Source organism: Rattus norvegicus, chromosome X, assembly GCF_021556685.1.
Source record: "Rattus norvegicus strain SHRSP/BbbUtx chromosome X, alternate assembly SHRSP_T2T, whole genome shotgun sequence".
NCBI lineage: Eukaryota > Metazoa > Chordata > Mammalia > Rodentia > Muridae > Rattus > Rattus norvegicus.
In genome coordinates this window covers 135,738,942-135,765,783 of record NC_141554.1, presented here as the reverse complement: position 1 = coordinate 135,765,783, position 26,842 = coordinate 135,738,942, and the positions used below count along the sequence as shown (strand labels likewise).

General features: G+C 37.7%; 1 protein-coding gene across 6 annotated transcripts in view; it reads left to right on the top strand.

Annotated features, from left to right (window-relative positions):
• Smarca1 (SNF2 related chromatin remodeling ATPase 1) overlaps positions 1 to 26,842 on the top strand; it is a 91,801-nt gene that overhangs the window by 31,185 nt on the left and 33,774 nt on the right. For all 6 annotated transcript variants that reach the window (XM_087600192.1, XM_087600191.1, NM_001271190.1 and 3 more), the window contains 6 exon segments: positions 269 to 417; positions 2,459 to 2,578; positions 10,690 to 10,800; positions 11,056 to 11,169; positions 20,099 to 20,221; positions 22,663 to 22,795. In XM_087600192.1, coding sequence (XP_087456318.1) covers positions 269 to 417; positions 2,459 to 2,578; positions 10,690 to 10,800; positions 11,056 to 11,169; positions 20,099 to 20,221; positions 22,663 to 22,795 — 750 coding nt within the window.

Sequence of the window (26,842 nt, the reverse complement as noted above, 5' to 3'; positions counted from 1 at the left end):
TAGCAGAAATATATTGGTTTCTGAAAATTTAAATGAATATACATCAGAGCATCTTTCCATGCAGAGAAGTAATGAAAAATGGAATTGGAACACAAAAACATTTTAACAGAACAGTGAAATAGGAAATGTGGTAGAAGAAAAACTTGCAGTTACTTACTAATTTTCTCATAAATCTGCTTTATGTATGATTTAGTCCAATGTGTCTCATCGGAATCATTATACTTTCTTTGAAGTGTAATTGAATATATTCCATTTTGATTGTTATTAGGGAGACTCATTGACCAACAATCCAACAAGCTGGCAAAAGAGGAAATGCTACAAATGATACGCCATGGAGCCACACACGTTTTTGCCTGTAAAGAAAGTGAGCTGACGGATGAAGACATTGTAACTATTCTGGAAAGAGGGGAAAAGAAGGTTGGTTGAAAATAGCACTGCATTTCCATAATGGGTTATTTACAACCTATACATTTATATGTTGTGTTGGGGTGAACTGCATGTTTCAAATTAAGTTAAGTTCTTCCTAAGAAGGATTGTCTTTGCCAGCGTGGGGCTCTGCTTTACTTTGTTTTAACTCCTATTTTAAGGTCAGTCACATTAGCATTTAAAATCAAGTGACTTTATGTCTTTTTGAAAATACCCATTGCATCCCGTGCTTAATCTCACATGGATGGACTTCGTTGTGCGATTGTGTTTTACACTGTATTACACACAATACAATAGAAAGCATTTTGTAAACAGTGTGAGACATTAAATCATTCTTTATCAAATCACCCTACCTAGTTTTACAATATTGCAATTTTATGTCTAATGTGGCCATTCCACAAATGATGCTTAGTTTCAAACAGAAGAGAAGGGAAACTGAATGCACTAATGATTTTCCTTGTGCTTATCGCACTTTATACTTAAAAAAAATAATCATCACAGCTTTGTCTCACCTGAAGCTACCTCAGTATTTTTAATAACATCAGACATTTAATATCCAGTAACTACTCAAAGTTTTAGGTGGTTCATAGCTAGTTAGTTGTCCTTACAGAAATATTTTCTTTTTTAAAAAACTGCACGCAGATTGTACATAAGATAACTCTCTCTGTGTATTTTCCCCCAATTTACTTGGTAAAAAAACCTGGGTTGTTTGCCTTTTGACTTAATCATTGTATAGGTTTTGTGGATTGCATATCTATGCCTATTTTAAACATGTTCAGGACTGTCTCAGTTCTTTTGATCATTCTACAACAAAATACCAGAGGCTGACTATTTTGTAGGGGAAAAAGATGTTTGGAAGTACAAGAACCTGGTGCCAGCTTTGGCTTCCAGTGGGGGCCTCGTGGAGGATAGCATTATGTGGTGGGAACATGTGTGCACAAGAGAGAGGAAGTAAGAGAAGTGCAGAAGAAGATTTTCTGATTTTGTAACAACCCATTGTTATAGTAATTAATCCAGCCACACAAGAGCTAGAGAGCAGGCCTCTGAGACCTAACTTACTTCTGAGGGAAAATCATTAATCTCTCTTAAAGACATAATCAACATCTCTTTGATATTCCGCCAATTCAATACCATTGCAGTGGGGACCAAACTGGCAGTTTATAACATTTAGGAAATAAAAACAAACTATGACAAATGTAGTAAAAATATATCCTGCAAAGATTCAATTTGATGCTCAAACTGCTTTTGTTTTAAAGGTCATAGAACAATCTTGTGTTACTATGTTTTATATCAATATGCAAAAGTCTCATAGTTTAACTTTACCTTTATGGAAGTACTAGCAATTTCTCTCATTAAAATTATACAATGGAAATTATAATATAGATACATTTTTAGTGATAAATGTCCTGTAAAGAAGTCCTGAATGAAAATATTTGGGAATGAAACATTTGATGTTTTTCAAATACTTGAGAGAAGTTAAAATTTTAGATGTGTGTGTGTGTGTGTGTGTGTGTGTGTGTGTATGTGTGTGTGTGTGACTGGATATAGAATGTAGGGCCTTGCATGTTATATGTAAGTACTCTACCACACATTTTACCATAATGTCAGGAAAAATATGTTCTCTCTTGTGTTCTTTCCCTCCTCCTCTCACTCAGTTGTGCGTTATTTTTAGAATTTTTATTTTATCTTATTTTATTTATTTTACATGTATGAGAATTTTCCTGCATAAATGCCTGCACACGACATGCATGGTTGGTGTACCTGGAGGACAGAAGAGAGTGTTAAATAGACTTGGATCGGAGTTATGAGTGAGCCACCACGTGGTGCGAGGAATTGAACTTGAGCCTCTCTGTACAAGAGCCACAAGTGCTTAAACTGCTGGGACATCTCTCCAGCTCTAGTATTTCGTTCTTCCCTTGCAACTTAGCAGAGTAGATAATTCATGTCAAACTGAATTCCAGAAAAATAGAAAATTAACATTTTGTAAGTTGATTCACTGATAATTTTCTCATTTCAATATATTCAACTTTAGACTGCAGAGATGAATGAACGCATGCAGAAAATGGGAGAGTCATCTCTAAGAAATTTCAGAATGGACCTTGAACAAAGTTTGTACAAGTTTGAAGGAGAAGATTATAGAGAAAAACAGAAGGTAACTTAATACTTTCAGCCATTAAGCTGTCAAGTTTTCATTTTTCCTTGTAAAATCTATTGAAATAACACAGGCACTTATGTAACGCAAGGGTTAGCTTTAATATATTTGCTTTAAAATGATGATAGTTATGTTTCCTGTTGTCACTGTCAGTGGAATAGTCTTGTTTCAAGTTTTGGATCTAAAGCATTTCATGTTTTGGTTGGTTTTAGTTTGTTTGTTTTGTTTGGTTTTAGTTTTGTCTTGTTTTTTGGAATATTTTCAGCGATATTACTAGTCTGACAATTTGAAGTCTGAACTATTCCAAAAATTTCTTTAAAATTTGGAATTTGGGAGCACTTTTGGATTTCAGATGGTTTTGTTTAGATGGGAAAGCTCAAGCCGCACTACTGCTTTTGTTAGTGAAAGGGAGTACAGGAGTCTGCCTTAGACCCAGATCTCAAGCTGAAACCTCATCTCCATCACTAGGTAATAGCTGTGGGTACTTAGCTTTCTCATGGAGGAAAGGCAAATTCTAGTATGTAGACAGAGTGACTTTCATAGGAAATGAGTTAGTATTTGTAAAATAATCAGCACTGTGCCTACAAGCAAGCGTCTTAGTTGCTTATCCTGTTGCTATGATTAAAAAAAAAAAAAACCCAGAAAACAAAAGCAACTTACATGGGGCCGGAGAGATGGCGGAACAGTTAGAAACAAGCATGCTCTTTCAAAGAACCTGAGTTCAGTTCACATCATCCATGTGAGGTGACTCATAATCTTTTAGAACTCCAGCTCCAGAAGATCCCCTGTCATCTGTATACTAGCCTACACATACACACACACACACACACACACACACACACACACACACACACACACACCCCTAATTTGAATAATAAAATGTTGTAAATGAAACTTAAAGAAGGGACGATTGTTTATTTTGGGTATACAGTTAGTGCAGGGTACAATAAGTACATCATGGGAGGGGTATCAAGGTAGTAGGAGCTTGAAGCAGTTGATTGTATTGCATCTACTGTCAGGAAAAAGACAACAATGAATGCTTTTGTCAGCTCACAAAAAATACTACAGAGTTTAATGTTAATATATCTGTCACCTAATTATTGAAATATTAACAAATTACTATCAGTCTTTGTCATTCAACAAACAAACAAACATGACTAACAGGGTGTGGTGGTACTCTCCTTTAATCCCAGCATGAGGCAGAGACAGAGGCAGGGGCAGGGCCATGGACAAGGGCAGGGGCAGAGGGGCAGAGGGGCAGAGGGGCAGAGGGGCAGAGGGGCAGAGGGGCAGAGGGGCAGAGGGGCAGAGGGGCAGAGGGGCAGAGGGGCAGAGGGGCAGAGGGGCAGAGGGGCAGAGGGGCAGAGGGGCAGAGGGGCAGAGAAGCAGAGGGGGCAGAGGCAAATTCTGTGAGGCTGGTCTGGTCTACACAGTGAGTTCCAAAACAGCCAAGGCTACACAATAAAGATGCCCTGTCCCCAAAACCCAGACCAAACCAAAAGAGGACCAAAACCAAACTAGACTTTTTTAAGTTCCCAACAAAATCAAATGGAAAGAACTTACACGCCTTGTCTTTGACATACATCACCCACTCCACAATCAGCATCCTATGCCAAAGTCGTACATGTGTTACAATTATGAACATACATTAACACATTGTCACCCTAAATACATCATTTAAAACGGGGTTCTCTCTCAGGGTGGTGTATTCTATGGCTTTTAACTAATGTATAGGAATCTACCATTATAATATCATTAAGTATTTTCACTGCATTTAAAATCCTTTGAGCTTTACTCATTCCTACTTTTTTTTTCCTCTTGGCTCATCTTTTTTTTTTATTGTTTCTTTAGTTTTGCATTCTTCAGAATGTCATGCCATTAAATGAAGCCTTTTTAGGTTGACTTCCTTCATTTATGGTTCATTTTCCTTTGTCTTTCATCATGGGTCAATGGCCCAATTTCTTTTTAGCACTGAGAGATATTCCACATTCGGAATGTATTGCTGTTTATTCATTCACCTACTAAGGGACATCGTGATTCTTTCCAAGTTCTGGTGGTTTTGAATAAATCTACTGTACACATCTGAATGTAGGATGTCTTAATAAAATGATTTTGATTCCTTTGGGACTATAAGGAAACATGCTTGTTGAGTCCTATGACAAAAGTAGGTTTGAATTTATAAATCTAATGAAATCTAATTCTTCCAAAGTGGCTATGTCACTTCACATTCTCCAAGCAGCAAATCAAAACTCAGTCCATATCTTTGCCTGGATTTTGGTGGTGTCAAAATACCAGCTTTTTACCTTTCTAACAGGTATATAGTAACTTTCCCTTATTTTATTCTGTAATTTTAATTTTTGAGATTATAACATAATTATATCATTTCCCCTTCCCCATTTATCTCCCAATCAACCCTACCTTGTTCTCTTTAAAATTAACTTCTTAAATAAATAAACACAACCTGTTCAGTCCCTATAATGTTACTTGTATGTACGTTTTTAAGGCTGATTTTTTGGTATTGTAAAACCAACCCATGTGCTCTTGCCTGAGGAAGACTATTCCTCCTGCCGTCAGCATTCCTTTGTTACTTGTAGTTCGTTGGGTAGGGTTTAGGCCATATGAGTGTCCCTCCTGTCTACATTAGCATGCCTATCAGTGTTGCCCCTTTCAGCTTGTATTTAGGCATTCAAGCTAGTGAAACTTCATGGGTACGTAGCTTCTTAGACATTTCTAGGAGACATAACCTCACAGCAAACTTTCTCTTCCTCTGGCTCTTAGAAATTTTTATTTTTCAGTCTTAGGGTTTTTATTGTTTTGAAGAGACACCATGACCAAAGCAACTCTTATAAAGGACAATTTGGTGCTGGCTTACAGGTTCGGAGGTTCAGTCCATTATCATCATGGCAGGAAGCAAGGCAGTGTCTAGGCAGGCATGGCAACTGGAGGAGAAGCTGAGAGTTCCACATTATGATCCCAAGGCAGTCAGAAAGAGACTTGCTTCTACAGGCAGGCAGCAAGCTCTCTCTTTAGCAGTGGGTGGAGCTTGAACACTAGGATCCCTCAAAGCCCTCCTACACAGTGACACACTTCCTCCAACAGGACCACACTTATTTCAACAAGCCACACCTATTCCATCAAGGCCACACCTCTTAATAGTGCCACTTCCTATGGGCCAAGAATATTCAAACCACCACACTTCCTCTTCTGAAGTGATCCCTGAGCCTCAGGTGCTCAGAGTGTATTATTGATGTATCAGTTGGAACTGGGATCCACAACACTGCAGGGTGATCTCTGTGCTTAAAAAAAAAACAAAAAAACTTCAATATAGGGTGATAGCTACATTGTATTTGTGGGTATAAGGATTAATACAGAATGCAGTTAGGACTTATATTGATTTAGTAAAGTGGTGGTTGTAGGTTTTCTGCAAATATCAATGGCCTCACCAGCCCTGGGTAGTTGGCTGGATTTCTAATACCAGGCATGATTTCCCTCCTCTTTAGTGTCTTTTAAGTCAACACATGAAAGAGCTGTTGGTTGCTTCCAACACCCTCAGAGTTATTGTGCCCTGCTGGTCATCATTGTGGTTTACAAGTATCATCACTATGTAGGACTGTTAGTTGCTTCCCTCTTTTGGAAGTTTGCATGGCACCTTCTGGTACCTTGAAGAAAACTAGTCGTCAAGGAGGCATAGTTCTCAAGGAGGAGGCATTCAGGCCAGTTTCACATAAGGGACCTGTGTGTCTGAAATCTATGGTATCTTCAGCAATAGGGACTTTTCTTTTACTTCTAGGGAGCAACCAAGGTTAATAGCAATACTCTGAAATCTTTTGGGAGTCTCTTGGGCCCCCGTGATGAACAACTCAAAAGAGGAATTCTCTTGCCTGATGTTGGGGCATTTTTTTCCTATGTTCCTAGTTGCTCCTACTCTGTGAGAGTTCTCCAGTTTTTGTTTCTCTTTCATGATCTGGAAGCTTTGGAAAATCATTCATCAGTTATTTGTAACTTGTCTCTCACTTTGTGTTGTTTGGACCATTTTTCATGTGCTTACTGAGATTATGTATTTTTGGCAAGAATATTCCAGAAGGGTTGTTGGGCCCTGTATATGTTATCAGATATTAATATCAGTGATATAAACCAGCATTTTAAGGGTGATGTTAACCTTCTTCACTTACCTGCTGAGTTTCTTTCCTATGAATTTAGTATTTTTTCTTTTGTAATTGGTAACTATCTTGCTAAGGAAGTTTTCAAGTTTGTATGCAATGATCTTAGCATCTGTTGGGAGAATTATTGTCTTGGTGTTTGCCTGAGGGCAATTTTCTCATTCCATCTATATTTCCTACTTGGGAATTTCTGTAAGAAGAAACTACCTCTTCTCTGTCAATTATTTCTGTCCTTTTTTATTTATATCACTCTAGATTCACGTCTGTTTATTTTTGATGTACAATAGTTTTTATTGTTGTAGCTAAAATTGGTCCATAAAACATAGTTTTGAACTGATAGAAATGATGTTTTATTAAAGAAAAACTCCGCTTTAGAGCTTGGTTTTACTGAAAAAATGAGAGCTGAACCATTTAAAATTACATTGCACCTACTATACTGACAACGTTTTTTTTTGCTGTGGTCTGCCTCTGATAGGTTTTGGTTTTGACTTATATTTGTCTGTTTTATTTGCAATTTTAACTCAGACTGCTTTGTGCTTTTTCCTGCTTAGATGGAGGTGATGGCCTTTCTGCACAGGGTGGAAATTGCCTGCCTAATATGTGTTTTAGATCTAATTATATGATATGACTTTTATTTATTCTCCAATTATTCTTATGGCTTATTGGTACTAAGACTGTTTTATAAAGTAGAAAAAAATATCAGTAGAACCTAAATATCATTGGAACTTCTTTTTTCCAGTCCTAGGCCCCTTCATGCTCAGCACATGCTGTATTACTGAAGTATATTAGGTTAGTGTTAGTAAAACACTTGTGTATATATAATATAATAGGCTTTTCCATGCTTTGATTTCTAGCAAACATCATAATTTACAGATAAGATATATATTATAATTTATTTATTTTTATTTTATGTATATTGGTGTTCTGCCAGCATGTATGTCTATGTGAGGGTGTCAGATCCCCTGGAACTGGAGACACAGACAATTGTGAGCTGTCATGTGGTTGCTGGGAATTGAACCCAGTTTCCTTCGAAGAATAGTCAGTGATCTTAAATGCTGAGCCATCTCTTCATCCCCAGATAAGATATATTTTAATAATAATGATGATTTTTATAATTGAATGTCTAGCATACAATAATAGCCAAATATAAGGATTTTTTTGAGTATTCTCATTTGAGATTGCATTTTATTTCTGTGCATTCATGTTTTCTAGATAGGATCATAAATTAAGTTGACCTTGTTTCTGAGGAGAACTGAAAATCCAAAGGTATATTGTTTATAAATCTTAGAAAGTATATGTTAAGGTAGACTTGCATATATGATTTGTTGAATCAGTTACATTATTTTACTAGCATGCCTAGTAAATTAAATCATGGTAGCTGACATTATTCCTCTATAAATTGACTTGAATATGTTAGTATTAATATGCTTTCATCTAAAACAAACCAATTCAGTATAATTTATTCTGTTTTTGAAAGTTCAAGAACTGGCCTTTAACATTTATTTCAAATTTTAACACCCAGACTTTCAAACAAACACTGATTGGATGGCCAAATACATTACTCTTATAAAGTTAGTTTCAAGAATAAAGTTTTACTTTTGAAAAGTTCAATTATGTTATTTATAAAATCTTTTTGTAAGCATGTATATGTGTATGTATGTGTTCACATTAATGTTGGTGTACATGTATGTTCACATGTGTATGGAGGTCAGTGGTTGATAAATGATGACTTATATATTGAGGCAGGGTTTGTCACTTGAAGTCATAGTTCACTGATTGGGCTCACTAAAGCCAGCTTCCTCTGGGGAATCCTCTGTTGCCATCTCCTGAGCTATTTATAAAATCTTTCCCCCCGTTACTGTCACCTAATACATGAACTAGTCTGGTAAAAAAAGCCACAATTCATCTCCTTCTTTACCTTATTCCTTCCCTCCCTCCCTCTCTTCCACTGTTCTTTTCTTCCTTTGTTTGGTGTTGAACCCTGGGATTCTTACATGCTAGGCATGTTCTCTACCACTGACATACATCTCTAGCCCTAAATGTGGATATTATTTTATTTAGACACCACATTACAATTTCTTATAACCTTCTAGAGTTAGAAAACATTAAAGGCCATTTACTCTAACCTTTCTTGTAATAAGGAAATCTCACTTTATAGGGTGAGCAAGATGGCTCAGGGAAAGCCTGACAACCCGAGTTCAGTCCTTGGAATCCGTATGGTGGAGAGAACCGATTCCTAAAAGTTGTTCTCTGATCTTCGCAGGTGCGACATGGCATGAACATGCATGCACACATACACACATGTGCACACACACAAATAAATAAATAGGATGAGAAAAGAAATCTCATTTACAGTTTCTCCAACAGATGGCAGCTTGTGTTTTAATTCTGAAGTGCTAGGATCCCCTCCTCTCTCAGGGTAGATCCTTTCACTGTTTGTCATCTTGCCCTTGTGTGTTCTAGGAAAACAGTCTACCACTGAGCTACACCCCCAGCTGTGTTAAATTCCATCGCATAATGGTGTTGTTTCTTGTGAGTTTGCACACTGGTTTGAATCTTAGGAATCAACAAAAATCTATTCTTTGTTATTACACAGACTTTGATTTATCCGCTCTAACTTTGGGATTTACTTCTCTGGGCCGTGTGGGAACTTGTAGATCCATAACCACCCTCATTATCCTTAGTTTATTCTCCATAGTTTTCTTAAGTGGTTTTGGGGATTGAACCAAGGGCCTTGTGCATGATAAGCAATTGTTCTACTGAGTCACAGGCAGCCTTGCCATCTACTTTCGCCTGGGATGCCATATTGAAATCAACCTTAAGGTAAGAGATAGGACCATTAATGATACACGAATGGCCTTTTAAAGGCCCCATGGCTCATTTTATTTAAAGTCACTAGGCTAAACACTATGAAATTGAGATAAATAGGAATGAGAAAAATTTCCCTTGGACTCCAGAACTTTGTGTTGTCAGTTTTGTTTGTTGACTATTACAATGCATTTTCTAGCTGGCAATGGGGTAGGTTTTGTAATGCTACAAGTCAATGGTAATACTAATTTTCATGTGTAATAATATCTTATATTTAACTGTTGAGGTTACTGTTTTGGTGTTGTGGCTCCAATCTAAAACCTTGCACAAGTTACCCATACACGGTACTACTGAGCTAGATTCCCAGATCCTTTGTGGTGATATTTAATACTACAGGTAAGTATTAAGTATTCTCATTTCATGAAAGCAGAAATAATCCTTAAAGGTGTCTGACCAGTGAAATGCTAGGATTCAGATTCAGATCTGAATCTTTCTGATTCCAGTGACTTTTCTCCACTCCATTCCAGCTTACCTTTCTTTTTTTTTTTTTAGAAAAATTAATTTATTTATATGAATACACTGTAGCTGTCTTCAGATACACCAGAAGAGGGCATCAGATCCCATTACAGATGGCTGTGAGCCACCATGTGGTTGCTGGGAATTGAACTCAGGACCTCTGGAAGAGCAGTCAGTGCTCTTAACCACTGAGACATCCCTCCAGCCCCAGCTTTCTCGAATGTTCCTTTTGAATATGTTTTCTTGATTTGAAGATGTGACTGTCATGCTTCTTCAGGTCATTTTCTCGTCTGACCTATTGTATGTTTAAAGTTACCAGAATCAATATTACTTTTCTTTTTATGAGAGTTACTACTTATTTACTTAAATTGGCATTAGATGTTAATCAGATTATGCAGATTATTGTCAAATAATTTAAAAATTATTTTAAAAATTGCTAAACAACAACAATAAAACAAAATGTCTTTCTTCTTAAACTTGATTTACAGCAGTGTGGTGGAACTTTGCAGGTAGAAGTAGGACTTATGAAGCAGGTTTTAATTGCTTTTAACTACTGCCTTATTGCATGTGCTGCTGAGGAAATAGTTTGCAGTAATTAAACCTCTTGTTCTTGCTTGTTGTGTGTAGCTTGGTACGGTGGAATGGATTGAACCTCCTAAACGAGAACGCAAAGCCAACTACGCAGTGGATGCCTACTTTAGAGAGGCTTTACGTGTCAGCGAGCCAAAGGTCCCAAAGGTAAATCTGGACAGGGCCACTTCTTATGTGCTGTTGTAGAATCTTCTTACAACATGGTTTGTGATTCAAATTTTCTTATCACTTCCTAAAATATAACAGCACAGCAAAAACTTGATGGGAAGCGGCTATATGAATGGATTCTATTATATTTAATTTTCCAAATGTAAACAAGAATCAGTAAAGTGACTTATATTAGTTGTGCCTAATGAAAGCAAATATAAATGTAATTGTATGTGATATATTTTTCTCTCACAGGCTCCTCGGCCTCCAAAACAGCCAAATGTTCAAGATTTTCAATTTTTTCCACCACGCTTATTTGAGCTCCTGGAAAAGGAAATTCTTTATTATCGGAAGACTATAGGTTACAAGGTAGTTTTTTAAATGAGTGTGTTATAATATTTTAAAATTATTTGTTATGAGTGTTTTGCCTACATGTTTGTCTGTGCAACATATGTGTGCATGGCATCCATACAGACCAGAAGGGGGTATAAAATTCCTTAAAACAAAAATTACAGGTGGCTGTGAGCCACTGTGTGGGTGTTGGGAAATGAACGTGGAAAAGCATCCAATACTCTTAACTGTTGAATCATTTCTTCTGGTCTCAATAAATTGTGTACTGCTGTTGTAGAATTCTCTTATAACATGGTTTCTTATCCTGGTTTTCTTATATTATTGCTAAATAATAGATCATAAAATATAACAACACAGCAAGCACTGGTTAAAATAGACAATGCACTCTATTTCCTATAAAAGAATAGAAGAGCACATAACAATGTTTTGAACTAGTAATGGACCTTCAAATCGCTCAAAAGGGACATCAGTGAAGGCAATTGGTCTCCAATATTTCAACAGTAACATCTGTAATGTTATTTTAATAGTTTTAGTGTTTGGATTGTCAAAGAATATGTAGAAAGAACAAGTATGTGATTGGAAATGAATTTTGATATGTGATATGATTTTTAAATGATTTCCTTTAATAGAACTAAGAAGAAATATTTTGTGTTTATTGCTCATAAGTTAATAAAAGCTCTGTTGGTAATTAGTGGTCACTTAGATGCCAAAGATAGCAAATCATATGAGAATGATTCATATATTTTAAAATAAAATGATCTTTAGAATTCAAAATTCCTTTTTGCATATACAGATGCAAATTTTATTTAGTAAATAAAATTTAGAGGTTATAATAATATATCTATATCCTTGAAAGATTAAGAATACAAGGTTATTTCTGTATGTGAAAGTTGACATTTTAGTCAGGGGGATGTTGGACCAAAGGTATGGGAATCACTAATGTAAAGAAAAATTTAAAGTATCAGCAGAATTGTAATCTTAAGAAAATTTCTGTTTATGAATTGGAAAATACGTTTTAAAATTTTTGTTCCACCTTTATTAGAATTTGAACTATGATAAATTATTTTGATTAGTAGCTGGAATGTACCTAGAGATGTATTTAGAAAATTAATTTGTATTTCCAAACTAGAGTGGGCCTCTAGAATGTTTAGAGTATTTTTCTATAGTTGGAGCAAAAAAGTCTTCCTTGCTCTGTATGTGTGAAGGTTTAGAAAAACATACACACCCAAGTCTAATGGTATATGTCTTTATGTAATTCTAGCACTTGGGAAGTTGAGGCAGGAGGATCATCAATGGCAGGAGCATGGCAGTGTCTAGACAGGCATGGTGCAGGAGGAACTGAGAGTTCTACATCTTGATCTGAAAGCTGTTAGGATAAAAGAAAGGGAAAAGAAAGAAAAAAAGAAAGAAAAAGAAAGCTGCTAGGGGAAGACTGACTTCCAGGAAGCTAGGACAAGGATCTCAAGTCGTTTGCCCACAGTGACACCTTCCTCCAACAAGGAGTTGTATTCAAACTAACACAGTGAATTCAAGGACAATGAGATCTTGTTTGGGTCAGTTATGATGTTGTTAGAGAAATGTAGTTAAATTAGGAAAGAATCATTTGTAGGACAGTGTAGCAGAGTAAATCAAGCATGTTTGACTGCTCAGAGTATGCATGTGCACAAGACCACTTTCAAAGAAAATGAATACAATGTAAAGACAAAACGCAAAATGCAAACTATTAGTTATTAATTAGTTAATTCCCAGTGTAAACAGGCATATAGAAGTTTACCTCTGTTTGTAGCCATCCTTGGCATAAAACTATTTTCAGTTTCTTTTATCAGCTGTTATCAGTAAGACTTGAAAGGAGAATTAATTGGAGTAATAAATGAAATATTTGTGCAGAACATTGTATAATTTACCCAGTGCTTTAACATATTTCATTTGATCCTAGCAGCCTCATTATATGAGTTTGATTGTCTGCTTGTAATTGGTGAGGAAACTGAAGTGCAGCAAGGTTCAGTTTCTTTGTACAAGGTCACAGAGCTAATGAGGTTGCCCTGCTGTCTCAAACCCACTTATTACACTTTAAATACTGTGTTCTTTCTAGCCAGACACTCTCGGCTACTTCTGCACATGATATAACCCCATTTGTTTCTGTAGTCCTAAATAAGGATTGTGTTTATTAGTGGTGTGACATGTCATTTGGGAGGTGGGGCAATTGGTAGTCAAGTAGCAGCGATAAAAAAAAAAAACCAACCAAACTTCATTACAGATGAGAGAACTAGTTATGTGCCTTCTTTGGAGCTAGTGTGATTTTGTTCCCTGTGAGACTGCCAATGCCCACTGCATTCTGGCTACAGATTCAGTTAGAATGTAAACAGTGCCTTTTAGTACAGACAGTTTGTGGTTAGGAGCAAGGTCTCAGAATGATTATTTGGGTGGTGGCCAGCTGGAAGGACATGGAGGAGGGGAGAAACCTTACAAGATGGCGCAATGAACGGACAGCTGCAAGAACTAAGAGAAAGGAAGAGGGAGGGGTGGAAGGAGAGAGGAAAAGCATGAGTGGGGAGGGGCAAGATGCTATGCGGTTCACATTCTTGAACTCTGCTGTTTAATGTCCCTCACCTCACAGAAAGTGGTAGAGAAGGCAAAGGGCGAAAGGGGGGCTGGCTCTGTTTAACACCTGTTCACTGAGCACTGCTTTGTGTTAGGTGCTGGAATAGGCTCTTGGGAGAAAGTGATAAACAAACTTGGGTGCCGGATTACTGCCATGATGGAACACAGACACACTCCTGGAAAAGACCTGTTCTTGTCGACAATCCCTTTGCTGCGGTATTGCTACTTGAATGAAGTTGACATGTGCCTGAGTGAGGCAGCACATTTCCAAACTGACCGAGAAGGGGCAGACTCCATCCACTCAGTCTGCTCTTTAGTATCTGTTGTGCTGGGTCATCTACTCATGGGAATTGATAAGTCTAAAGGACTTACTCCTAGCCTTCCTGAAGGTCATTACTGTTTAACTAAGGAAATAGTTGCTGTGTGTGGGCATCTTCAGGGAACCTGAAAAGATAAGTGTACTAAATTCCATCTGATTCGGAGAGAAAAACCTCACTGATTAACACAGTACTGTCAAGATCATCCATCAGAAATATAATTCATAGTCTCTACCCTCGTGCCATAAGCATACCTATGTACTCAAGCAATAAAGTCCTTACGGTAGTAATAATGGAAGTAATAATAATAATAATAATAATAATAATAATAATAATAATAATAAAGGAATGACAGGCTCTGAGAATTTAGATTATAATGCCAGAGACAGACATTATCAGACATACTATAATGCAGTGGTGTTATCTGTGCTTACAAAGGGTGGCTGTCAGGCAGTTTGATAGGTGTACAAAGTGGTACGAAAAATGGAGGCAATGCTCTCGAGGGAAGAGTCACTTAAGCCAAGTTAGAAGGTGATGGAATTGAGCCTGTAAAGCGTAGGAGAGAAGAGATCAGGACATTTGGAAAGAGAAGGCAAAGTGTGATCAGAGGTGGAGATACGTATAGGTCACAACAAGGCTGAAATTCAACTTTAGAGTGAAAGAAACCACTCAGATGCCCTTAAAGCAGAGATGTTGGTGGATGGCAAAACAGTAGTGATCTAAGCTTTCCTTGTGTTTCATAAAGTTCCAAGTTTTGTGTAAATATTAGCCTGGCATTCTCATTACAGGAACTCTGTCTTTATTTTACAAATGAGGAACTGAAGCATAGTAAGCTTTTTCTCAGAGTTGTGGGACTTATATAAGTGGTAAAGGTGGATCAGATTTACATTTTGAAGAATTATTTAAATTGTGTGTGCATGTGGTGAGTGCAAGCCTCTGCGTGTGTGTGCATGTGTGTTCCTTTGCATACTGTGCCCAGGAAGTCAGAGTGTGACATTCTGGAGTTGTTTCTCACTTCTCACAATATGGGATCCAGGAATTGAACTCACATCGTCAGACTTCTGGGGCAAGAGCTCTTACATGCTAAGCCATCTTATTGACACTTGATTTATATTTCCAAATTATCACCCTGAATGTGACATGAGGAACAGTACATTTATTAGGAAACCCACTCAGAAGACTGCTGAAATATGAAAATGAGAGATGGGGGTGAAACCTTGGGCTGCAGTTGTGGTAGGCATGGTGATGGCAATGACAGGAGAACCATTGCTTTGCTGTTCTTTTCCTAAATTTGTGCTCTCTTCAGTTCCACGTTTGACTGACTGCCACTGTGTGTCTAAAGATTTGCTGCGAGTCTTATTTAGGAATACCTAGCTGAGGATCTAGAAGATAAATACCACACTCCAGATGCTCACACTTTTTGTCTCTCACAAGAACTATGGGTCTGAGCTAGGGTGGGTTATCTAACTGGAAGGGTCTCATGTTTAAGTTCAGAGTACAGACATGGTGTGTTAATCATCTACAGAACTTCAAAGATAACATTATATATCTATCTTCTCAGGAAATACCTAGGGTTGGGTTTGAGGGATGGCTCAGACAGTAAAGGTAATTTGCTGCTAAGCTTAAGGACCTGAGTTTAATCTCTTGAACTCACATGGTGGGAGGAGAGAAGTGACTCTCTCAGGTTGTCCTCTGACACCCCTATACATACTGTGGCATGTGCTTAGTTGAACATAAACAGACAGAACATAAAGAAAACATTCAAAGATAAATGTTTACTTAATAGTGATTTCTACCCTCTGCATCTAGAGAACTCATCAAAGCTACAAAATAAATGAAGCAATAATTTATTTTTCTGTGAGGAAAGCTGCTGCAGTGGAGTTATTTTATGTTTTCTATACACAGGTTCTCAAAAACTCAAGCTTCTCCTGTTGATGTTTGTAGTAATAGTCATTCAGGGGTGTCCAATCTTTTGTCATTTCAGCAGGACCCTGTCATCTACACAGTTCACCCTCAGGACCCTTACAATTGAATTCTAAAAGACAAGCAAAGAATCTTGTGTTTTAAATGAGTTTATGGTTTTGTGTTGGACTGCATTCAAAACTTTTCTTGGCCACATATGGTACATACTGCAGGTTAGACTATGGGGTAAGAGGAAACAGGCATTGTCCACAGCTGAGCATACTGTAGCTAATGGTGACGATTTGTCTATTTTGAATCTCCAAAGTGTTAACCTTCAGTGATTGAAGAAAGGGGTAGTAATGGGCTCAATGGCTTGCTTAGGTTTTATTCTGAGACAGGGTATCACTATGAATGCTGGCTTGCCTGGAACTCTCTATGTAAATCACACTAACCTCAAACTCAAAGAATTCTGCCCGCCTCTGCCTTCCAGTCCTGGGATTAAAGGCATACACCTGGTGTGGGCTCGCCAGTTCTGAAGCAGTTGTTTATACACGTTTGCGACAGCCTGCTTATTAGCTATTAGCATTTTTGTTTTCTATTGTCTTTCCACATTCAGTACACCGAGGCCACAGCAGTAGAGTGGGTAGTAAGATTTCCGGTTAAAAGGTTTCATTGGGGGCTGTGAGAAGCAATTGTTTGCTTTACTGAAATCACTTTGTGGCTGGTGGGCTTGGTTAATCTCTATCCAAGCTTTGACCTTGCTGCAAGTGAGTCACCTTCTGAGCCTCTATTACTCTCTACAATTAAAGGAGTTGATATTTAATATACTTACTTGTTCACTAAAGTCGTATCATTGGAAGAGGGTGACAATTGAAATTTTAACTGCAGAATAAAAATGTCCAGGCTACCTGGAAGTTGTAGTGGCTCTAAGAGCACGAGTGAAAGTGTTTTGCCATATTTAAAGCTGCACAAAGCTTCCGGACATTCCTGTTTCTACCTCTAAAAGATTTCTTTAGGGACAGATACAAACATTTGACAAATGGACAAGGTTCCATACACTTTGTGAGCTTTGGTAATGTGTCATTGTGGGCTGCCTGTTAGACTATGGGAAGCTGATTTCAGGCGACTTCTCTCATTTTCTGTGCTGCCACATTTAATTTAGCAATCCATATTTCTATAAAATCTTGCCAAACTCCTAAGCAATAAGCTTTTTTTTTACTCTCTCATGGAATTTAGCTCCTTTTCATTCATTCATTTATTTTGAGGGGATAGAGAGAGTCCACACCACTGTGTGGCCCCGGAGGTCAAAGGACAATTTGTGGGAGTCAGGTCTTTCCTTCCACCACCATCTGGATTTCAGGGATTGCCTTTATTTGCTGAGATATTCGGAATGGCATCAGCCTCTATATAGCATGTTTGGTTTATACTTTTTCTATTTCTTTTGTCACTTTACTTCATTTCTAAGCTATAATGTCTCAGCAGTTTTCTGCCTCTGGTAGTGAAGGAGCCTCAGAGTCAGCACAGACCACACCTAGACCCCAAATCTCAGCACAGAAGAGATTTATTTTCCCTCAGAGGGGACAAGTTACGGTGTACGGCGCTGCCTCTGGATTTAGCAGACAGCAGCAGGTGTCTCTGACAGAGTGGTTTTTAGGGAGAAAAGGGGGAAGTCTGAGCTAGGATGAGTTCATAAGTCCTCATTGGACTTATTGATCAGTGTAGCCAAATAATGTATTTTGATAACTGGACCTTGGTGTCCGTGTGACCTAGCTTTTTTTTCCTTTCTCAATATTAGTCCCAACACTTTTTCCAGTGCTTGCAGTAGAACCCAGAGTTTCACACTCCTCAGCATAGTCCATGCCTGATATAACTCCTAGGTATCCCTGTGCATCTCTGCTTTCGTGCTTTGACTTATAGTGTGCCAGTCTAGAAAAGTCTTTGCTTCTCACCTCCCTAGAACTTTCAGATTTTAATCACTGTCTAGTCCTTTCATTTCTTTTCCTTTCCCTTCTTCCTCTCTTTTTTTACCTCTTCCTTTCCTACCACTGCTCCTTCTCTTTTATTCTCCCCTTCCTTCTTTCCTCTCCCCGCCTCTGTCTTACTCATGAGCTATTCTCCTGCCTCAGCCTCCCAGCTGGTAAGGTAAGTGGATGTATACTATCATAGTCCCTGCTTTCTCTTTTTATGAGAAAGCTCTTGTTGTGTAACCCAGCTATTCTTGAACCACAAGGTAGACCAAGCTAGCCTCAAACTTACACTCCTCCTACTTTGGTTTCCAAGTGCTAAGATCACAGTCGTGTGCCAGCACATCTGGTGAAACTAGGTCAAAATCACAGGAGGTTTGGGAATTTCTTGTGGGCAAGGATTGTGTCTAGTAAATCAGTTCGTACTTATTTTAGTAGTAAGAATACAATAGATCATCAACACATACTGATTTGATTATCTGGGACTGATGGTTACAAATGAATCGGCTTTTTAATATCCAGTATTTATTTTTAAATATCTATTTGTTAAGTTTTTAGTCTGAAGAACTATTGGGTATAACACTTTAGAAATGCTTACCTTTAAGTTATAATGATACAGTTTTTTTTTTACTTTTAAAATGTTAGCATGTTTAATAATAACAAATCAGAATTTATATTATAATGCAGTTGAGATTGAAGCAAAAGAATACACAAATTTTCTGTGTACTTAGCATAAATCCTCTAAGAATATTAGTATATCAAGAAAATGTCTTTTTTTTAATTTTTTTAAAATTTATTTAATACGTAATAATAATTCTTTGGTTTCCCGGTAAACATCCCCCTCCCCCTCCCCTTCCTTATGGGTGTTCCCCTCCCAACCATCCCCCCATTGCCGCCCTCCCCCCAACAGTCTAGTTCACTGGGGGTTCAGTCTTAGCAGGACCCAGGGCTTCCCCTTCCACTGGTGCTCTTACTAGGATATTCATTGCTACCTATGAGGTCAGAGTCCAGGATCAGTCCATGCATAGTCTTTAGGTAGTGGCTTAGTCCCTGGAAGCTATAATGATACAGTTTTAAATGCTATAAAATATGTACAACAATGAGAAAAATGTCCTGTAATATATGCTATAATTTTTTGTGGTATGTCTATTTGACATTTCTAGGGAATGAGTCATTTATATTATGTGTGCATTCCAAACAGTGGAAGACTTACTGCCAAGCTTTTCATTTTTCATGTTTAATGGAATGCTATAAAATGTACTACACATGTTCTGTACCTGCTGTCTTAAATCATTGAGCTGTGCCATGTCTCCAGATGTTTGTAGTAATGATAGGAGGCCTCAAGCTTCGAAACCAGATTTCTCCTTCCATTCAAGTAGTGCTGTCCAAATGCTGATGAACTCCATTGGACCACATGCACACCCTGATGCACTACGGCCTTCTTAGCAACGATTGATTCTGAGATGCAGATGACTGCTGGATTCCTCAGGAATCTCAGCTTCTGTGCCCAGTGGTTCCGGTTCATGCTTTCTTTGCAGTTGTTAGTGGTTTTGAAGTTCTTTACTTTAGAGAACACTCTTATTATCTTTATTGGTCACTGCCAGTACACCGTTTTCTCTCATGAACGACGGCTCCAGCACAGCTGTTGGTGTGCTCTACCATATGCTCCCTCTACACACACTTCTTAAATTCTTCATTGCTTTGTATCCTTCTGTATGTTGCCACTCTCTCTGGACAACCTTTCTTATGGCAAACATGCTGTCTTTACAACCTGTGTCAGGGAATAGAAGCACTCTATTGTTTTCATGAATTAAGATGACCAGAATATTGGCTGTCAGTTTTAGATACAGTTTAGACAATAAATATCAAAATGTGCATTTATTCTCCACATTGTGATATGATAATACAGCATAATGATACATAGACTACAATGTGGCATTCATTTAAGAATGGACTGCAATTTTCAAATAGTATACCATGAAATATAAGAATGATTTTAATTATGATAAAACCATAGTGGTAGACATGTAGAGAAGACTGTGTGCCTCTGCCTCTGAGGTTCTACTGTTTACTGTTGAGAAAACTCTCCAGTTTAATATGTCTATGTATACTCTTTCTGATTAATTTTTCTCATAGATTTATTCATTTCTTTCTGGATCCTAGGTCCCAAGGAATCCTGAGCTCCCCAACCCAGCTATAGCTCAAAGAGAAGAGCAAAAAAAGATTGATGGAGCAGAACCTCTTACACCACAAGAGAGTGAAGAGAAAGATAAACTTCTCACACAAGTAAACTCTTTTAAGTGGCTGAACTACTTTTAGTCAATCAATAGAAAAAAGAATAAATACCCACTTTTAGTGTATACAGTTGTCTGATCTGACATACCCATGAACACACATTTTACCACATATCTTTATTTTTATTTTTTAGAAAATTCCCTTTGGGGCTGGGGATTTAGCTCAGTGGTAGAGCGCTTACCTAGGAAGCGCAAGGCCCTGGGTTCGGTCCCCAGCCCCGAAAAAAAGAACCAAAAAAAAAAAAAAAAAGAAAATTCCCTTTGTAGAAGATGCTCTCTATAAATATTGGTTGAATATATACATGGAAAACAAAAGTGTCAATTATAAAAAATAAGATGTGCCTTTTACCAATTATAATAATGCTAGTGAATCCAGATTTGAATTTTCTTAAATAATAATTTCCAACATATACCTAAAAATTAATTTTTTTGATTGACTTGCTCCCTGAAACTGTACTACACAACTTTTTTTGTTTATGAAAAATTCCTTTTGAAAGAAGTTAAGAGTTCCCAAGAAAGAATGTAAATACAATAATGAGAAATTCCTGAAGCATTTTCATGTCATCATCATGTAATTAAATAGGGAAAGTTTCCACCTTAAAGCTTTCAAGTAAGTTTTGCTTTAAAAATTTTTTTATCACACTTCTGAAATGATTTCTGGTAAGATACACAAAATGTGAACTTATGACATTGTCTTAGCCAGCTAAATTTATTTCTTGAACAATTTTTGGAACAATGTTCAAGGCACAGTAGTAGAAAATTGTCCACCGTAGTTGTTAGCTGATAGTTTGAAATGTTTTTCACAAAAAGGAAGGATTAATTCTTGAGGTGATGTATAAAGAAGTTGTAGAATGGGCTTTACAGTATCACACTGTGTCTCAGGAATAAGAGTTAATTAAAAGTAAAATAAGAGTTTTTTGTATTTATATGTAGATACAGGGCTTTTTCTTTTAATATCATAATTTTATTGAATGAATTTTGACAAAATACTTTCATAAGTTTTTGAACAAATGCCTGTAAGTCACCACAATTTAGCATGAAATACAGTTGCAGTTGGCCGAGTTTTAAGAACAACCACAGAATAAAACATTTAAATATTAATGTTTGCTTTTATTTTAATTTCAAAACTTATTTCCCGAGCACAAAAATAAAGTTGTGCCCTTTGAATGCTACACTGCTTATAAGATATTCTGAATATACAGTATAATGTGAGTATGTAATCTCAATTGAGATAATTGAGTTTATAATTAGAAGCATAATCAAGTTTTTTGTCCTTCTGAGTTGAATTTAAGCCATCTTTTTCCGATGCTACAAATTTAATGCTTAAGTTTTCTTGAGTTTCATGTTTCCCACAATGGCCTTGAATTCACTCTGTACTTGAGGATAACCTTGAACTTCTGATCCTCCTGACTTCATATCCTGCCTGTTGGAATAAAGGGGCATGTGCCAGCCACCATGTCTGTTTTATGTGATGCTCTGAATTGAACACAGGGGTTCGCCCATGTTAGGCAAGGTTCCTGCCAACTGACCTACAATATCATTGATGGAATAATAAAATTGCAAAGTGACCTAAAACACTGGCCGTTACATATTTTAGTAAAAAAGTTCAGATGCTTGAGTACTATATTTACAGAGGTCCTATTTATGAATATAGTCTTTAAAAATCATGTTATTTATTATTATTAAAAGAGGCGTGTGCATGTTTAACATCTATGGAAAGGCCATAGGACAACTTTTGAGAATCAGTTCTTTGCTTCTACAGTAGGATCCGGGGCTTGAACTCAGTTTTCAGGCTGGTATGGCAAGCAATTTCAACTGCTGTTCCATTTGCTGGTCCTTATGAGTACAATTTTGAGCAGAAATTATTTACTCATTTTCGTCATGAATGATTGAAAGAATGTCTTCCTTTCTTTTTGGATTTTCTTTCAGTGTTCTTTCTTTTTTTTTTTAATTTTTAAAAATCTTTTTCAGTGTTCTTTCAATTCAATACATCCACATCTACCTCTCTCTCTCTCTCTCTCTCTCTCTCTCTCTCTCTCTCTCTTAATTTACATGAGACCAGATCTGTGGGAAAAGCCATCGAAACACTGAGATATCAGAATTCAAGCATTTATGTTAGAATTTATATTAGAATTGTATTTTAATGTTGTGGGCATCAGAGAAATATGGAATTAAGACTACGCAATGTCTTAGGATCATAAATCAAGATAAAGTACCTGAAAAGTACATTTTCTTTAAAATAAAAAAAGCAGTTACTTCTGTAGCAGCTCAAACTCAGCTTTTGGTTTGACATTAAAGAAATGAACTTTATAAAAGGGCACATGTTAAGTATTTTAAACTGCTTTTCATGCGACATTGTACAGAGATAAGTGGGATCGTAAGTGAATTTATTAATTTGCCATCTACTGATGATGTTTAAATTTTTATTCTTAGGGTTTCACAAACTGGACTAAGAGAGATTTTAACCAGTTTATTAAGGCTAATGAGAAGTATGGTAGAGATGACATTGACAATGTAGCTCGAGAGGTAGAGGGCAAGTCCCCTGAGGAGGTCATGGAGTATTCAGGTTTGTATGTCACTTCAAACATCATACTTTAATTTTAAACGTATACATATCTTTTGACAAAAGATTTCTTTCTTTTTATATGTGAGTTTGTGTCCATGTGGATGGGACCTGTGTATAAACAAGTGCCTATAGAGCTGGAGTTACAGGTTGTGAGCTGTCTTATGTGGGTGCAAAGAACCAAATTTTGGCCCCTCTAGAAGAGCAGCAAGTGCTCTTAACCACTGAGCCATCTCTCCAAACTGTCAGGCTTCTGGAAAGAAATCTCATTAAAATAGGTTAATCTATAGGTTATTTATTTGATGTATATGAGCACACTGTAGCTGTCTTCAGACACACCAGAAGAGGGCATCAGATCCCATTACGGATGGTTGTGAGCCACCATGTGGTTGCTGGGAATTGATCTCAGGACCCCTGGAAGAGCAGTCAGTGCTCTTAACCGCTGAGCCATCTCTCCAAACCCTGTTTCTTTGTCATTAATTTAGTTGCGTCTTTGTTCAGAGATGTCAAAATGTTTTTGTGAATGAGATGTAAGTAAAGATAGGATATGATTGGCTAGGAGACAACTAAGTTTGCCAAGTAAAGCATAAACAAAAGTGGGTACTGCATGGGTTTTCTATTCTCTCATTTCACTGATCTGGTCTTTTAAAAGTCTTGTCCTGCGGCTTCTGCTTTAGCAGTTTGGATTAGTCATTGCACGTCATCTTTGAAGTATGGAGTTCTTATCAGGCACATTTAGAGACTCAACTGCCCTCAAGGAATTAAATCAGGTAGCGGGGGGGCCTTATCAACTTAAGGCAATTCAGAATAGATCTAAAAAGATTTCTTGGCTAAATCTGTTCAGTGGCCCTTGAATCATTTCCCTCTCCTACTCAGCTGTGTCTTTAACCTCAATCAGAATCAGAATAGCTGTAGAGAAGCATGTGGAGTTATTATTAATTCCTGTGTCAGAGCATACCTAAACTGCCAGGCTTCTGGAAAGAAATCTCATTAAAATAGGCTAATCTATCTGTTTTCTATGTGTAGTTAAATTTCAAATAGCCTGACCTTTCAAATTTGGTCTGAATATTAGCTATTTACAGTTTGAAAGAATTTTCCATAAAAAGAATGCAATGTTAAAAAGTCATTGTATAGTTTCTTTGTTCCCTTCCTGGCCAGATATTTGAGATAACTACTGAAATTCTGTGTTTATTAGCAAAAACCAAAAGAAAACGTTAAAAACTCATAAATAAATCAAAGTTTAATCATTATAACATATAGCTTTTAGTTTATTTAGAGTACTAGCTAATGCTTAAAGAAAATCAGTTGTAACTAGAGAACACCTACCTACTCTATTTTCTTTCATGGAAACCTGAAAGGGAATTTAGAAGTTAATTTTGTCTGGATTTTATTTCATATAACATTGAATTCATAAACAGTAGCCTGGCAGTACTATTGACCTTATGGTTGGAAACAATGAGAGCTTTGGGGGAACAATAGACCATGGGAGAGATAGATTTTCATGAAAGTTGAGTGAAAAGAATGTAAAGGGACGTGGCATGGGTGTGGGTAAAAGATATCAGGTAGCCAGGCATGGAGATGCATGCCTGTGATCACGGCGTAAGGAGTCCGAGGTAGGAGAATCATGGGGTTGATGGCAGCCTAGTCTGTATAGCATGTTTGTGGTCAGCCTGGGTGTAGCGAGATCATGTTTTAAAAATATAGACTAAGGTGTCCTAGCAAGGGTCTGAGGTTCTACTTACGACTCTGAAATAAAAAAGGGAGGAATGAGAGAAAGAAAGCAGGAGAGAAAAAGAAAGATACTCTGAGCTGGGGTTTTAGTGCAATGATAGATGTTCCCTTAAAATTGTCACTAAACCAGTACCAGGAAATAAGTGTGAAAGACACAGACAGTAAAATTTTCTGAAGAATTTTCTTACTTCTACTCTCAAGTTCTATGGAGCAAACCCAAGGCCTTAAAGTCCAGGCAAGTGTTCTATGCTGGTTCTGCACACACTCCCAGCCTTTCTGAAGAATTTTCTTCAGACTTCGGGGAGATGACAGGACTGTTTAATTGTTTTTCATCGTCATGCCAGAGGCTGGGGAGAATTGAGTGGGCTTATTTGATTGATTGGTAGGAGAAGAATTGTACAAAATTGGGTGTTCATGAGTATATTGTATTTTTTTTTTTTTTTTACATAGATGCTTCTTTTTTTTTTTTTTTTTTTTTTTTTTTTTTTTTATTAACTTGAGTATTTCTTATATACATTTCGAGTGTTATTCCCTTTCCCGGTTTCCGGGCAAACATCCCCCTCCCCCCTCCCCTTCCTTATGGGTGTTCCCCTCCCAACCCTCCCACCATTGCCGCCCTCCCCCCATAGACTAGTTCACTGGGGGTTCAGTCTTAGCAGGACCCAGGGCTTCCCCTTCCACTGGTGCTCTTACTAGGATATTCATTGCTACCTATGGGGTCAGAGTCCAGGGTCAGTCCATGTATAGTCTTTAGGTAGTGGCTTAGTCCCTGGAAGCTCTGGTTGCTTGGCATTGTTGTACTTTTGGGGTCTCGAGCCCCTTCAAGCTCTTCCAGTTCTTTCTCTGATTCCTTCAATAGGGGACCTATTCTCAGTTCAGTGGTTTGCTGCTGGCATTCGCCTCTGTATTTGCTGTATTCTGGCTGTGTCTCTCAGGAGCGATCTACATCCGGCTCCTGTCGGTCTGCACTTCTTTGCTTCATCCATCTAGTCCAATTGGGTGGCTGTATATGTATGGGCCAAATGTGGGACAGGCTCTGAATGGGTGTTCCTTCAGTCTCTGTTTTAATCTTTGCCTCTCCCTTCCCTGCCAAGGGTATTCTTTTTCCTCATTTAAAGAAGGAGTGAAGCATTCACATTTTGATCATCCGTCTTGAGTTTCGTTTGTTCTAGGGATCTAGGGTAATTCAAGCATTTGGGCTAATAGCCACTTATCAATGAGTGCATACCATGTATGTCTTTCTGTGATTGGGTTAGTTCACTCAGGATGATATTTTCCAGTTCCAACCATTTGCCTACGAATTTCATAAACTCGTTGTTTTTGATAGCTGAGTAGTATTCCATTGTGTAGATGTACCACATTTTCTGTATCCATTCCTCTGTTGAAGGGCATCTGGGTTCTTTCCATTTTCTGGCTATTATAAATAAGGCTGCGATGAACATAGTGGAGCACGTGTCTCTTTTATATGTTGAGGCATCTTTTGGGTATATGCCCAAGAGAGGTATAGCTGGATCCTCAGGCAGTTCAATGTCCAATTTTCTGAGGAACCTCCAGACTGATTTCCAGAATGGTTTTACCAGTCTGCAATCCCACCAACAATGGAGGAGTGTTCCTCTTTCTCCACAACCTCGCCAGCATCTGCTGTCACCTGAGTTTTTGATCTTAGCCAATCGCACTGGTGTGAGGTGAAATCTCAGGGTTGTTTTGATTTGCATTTCCCTTATGACTAAAGATGTTGAACATTTCTTTAGGTGTTTCTCAGCCATTTGGCATTCCTCAGCTGTGAATTCTTTGTTTAGCTCTGAACCCCATTTTTTAATAGGGTTATTTGTTTCCCTGCGGTCTAACTTCTTGAGTTCTTTGTATATTTTGGATATAAGGCCTCTATCTGTTGTAGGGTTGGTAAAGATCTTTTCCCAATCTGTTGGTTGCCGTTTTGTCCTAACCACAGTGTCCTTTGCCTTACAGAAGCTTTGCAGTTTTATGAGATCCCATTTGTCAATTCTTGATCTTAGAGCATAAGCCATTGGTGTTTTGTTCAGGAAATTTTTTCCAGTGCCCATGTGTTCCAGATGCTTCCCTAGTTTTTCTTCTATTAGTTTGAGTGTGTCTGGTTTGATGTGGAGGTCCTTGATCCACTTCGACTTAAGCTTTGTACAGGGTGATAAGCATGGATCGATCTGCATTCTTCTACATGTTGCCCTCCAGTTGAACCAGCACCATTTGCTGAAAATGCTATCTTTTTTCCATTGGATGGTTTTGGCTCCTTTGTCAAAAATCAAGTGACCATAGGTGTGTGGGTTCATTTCTGGGTCTTCA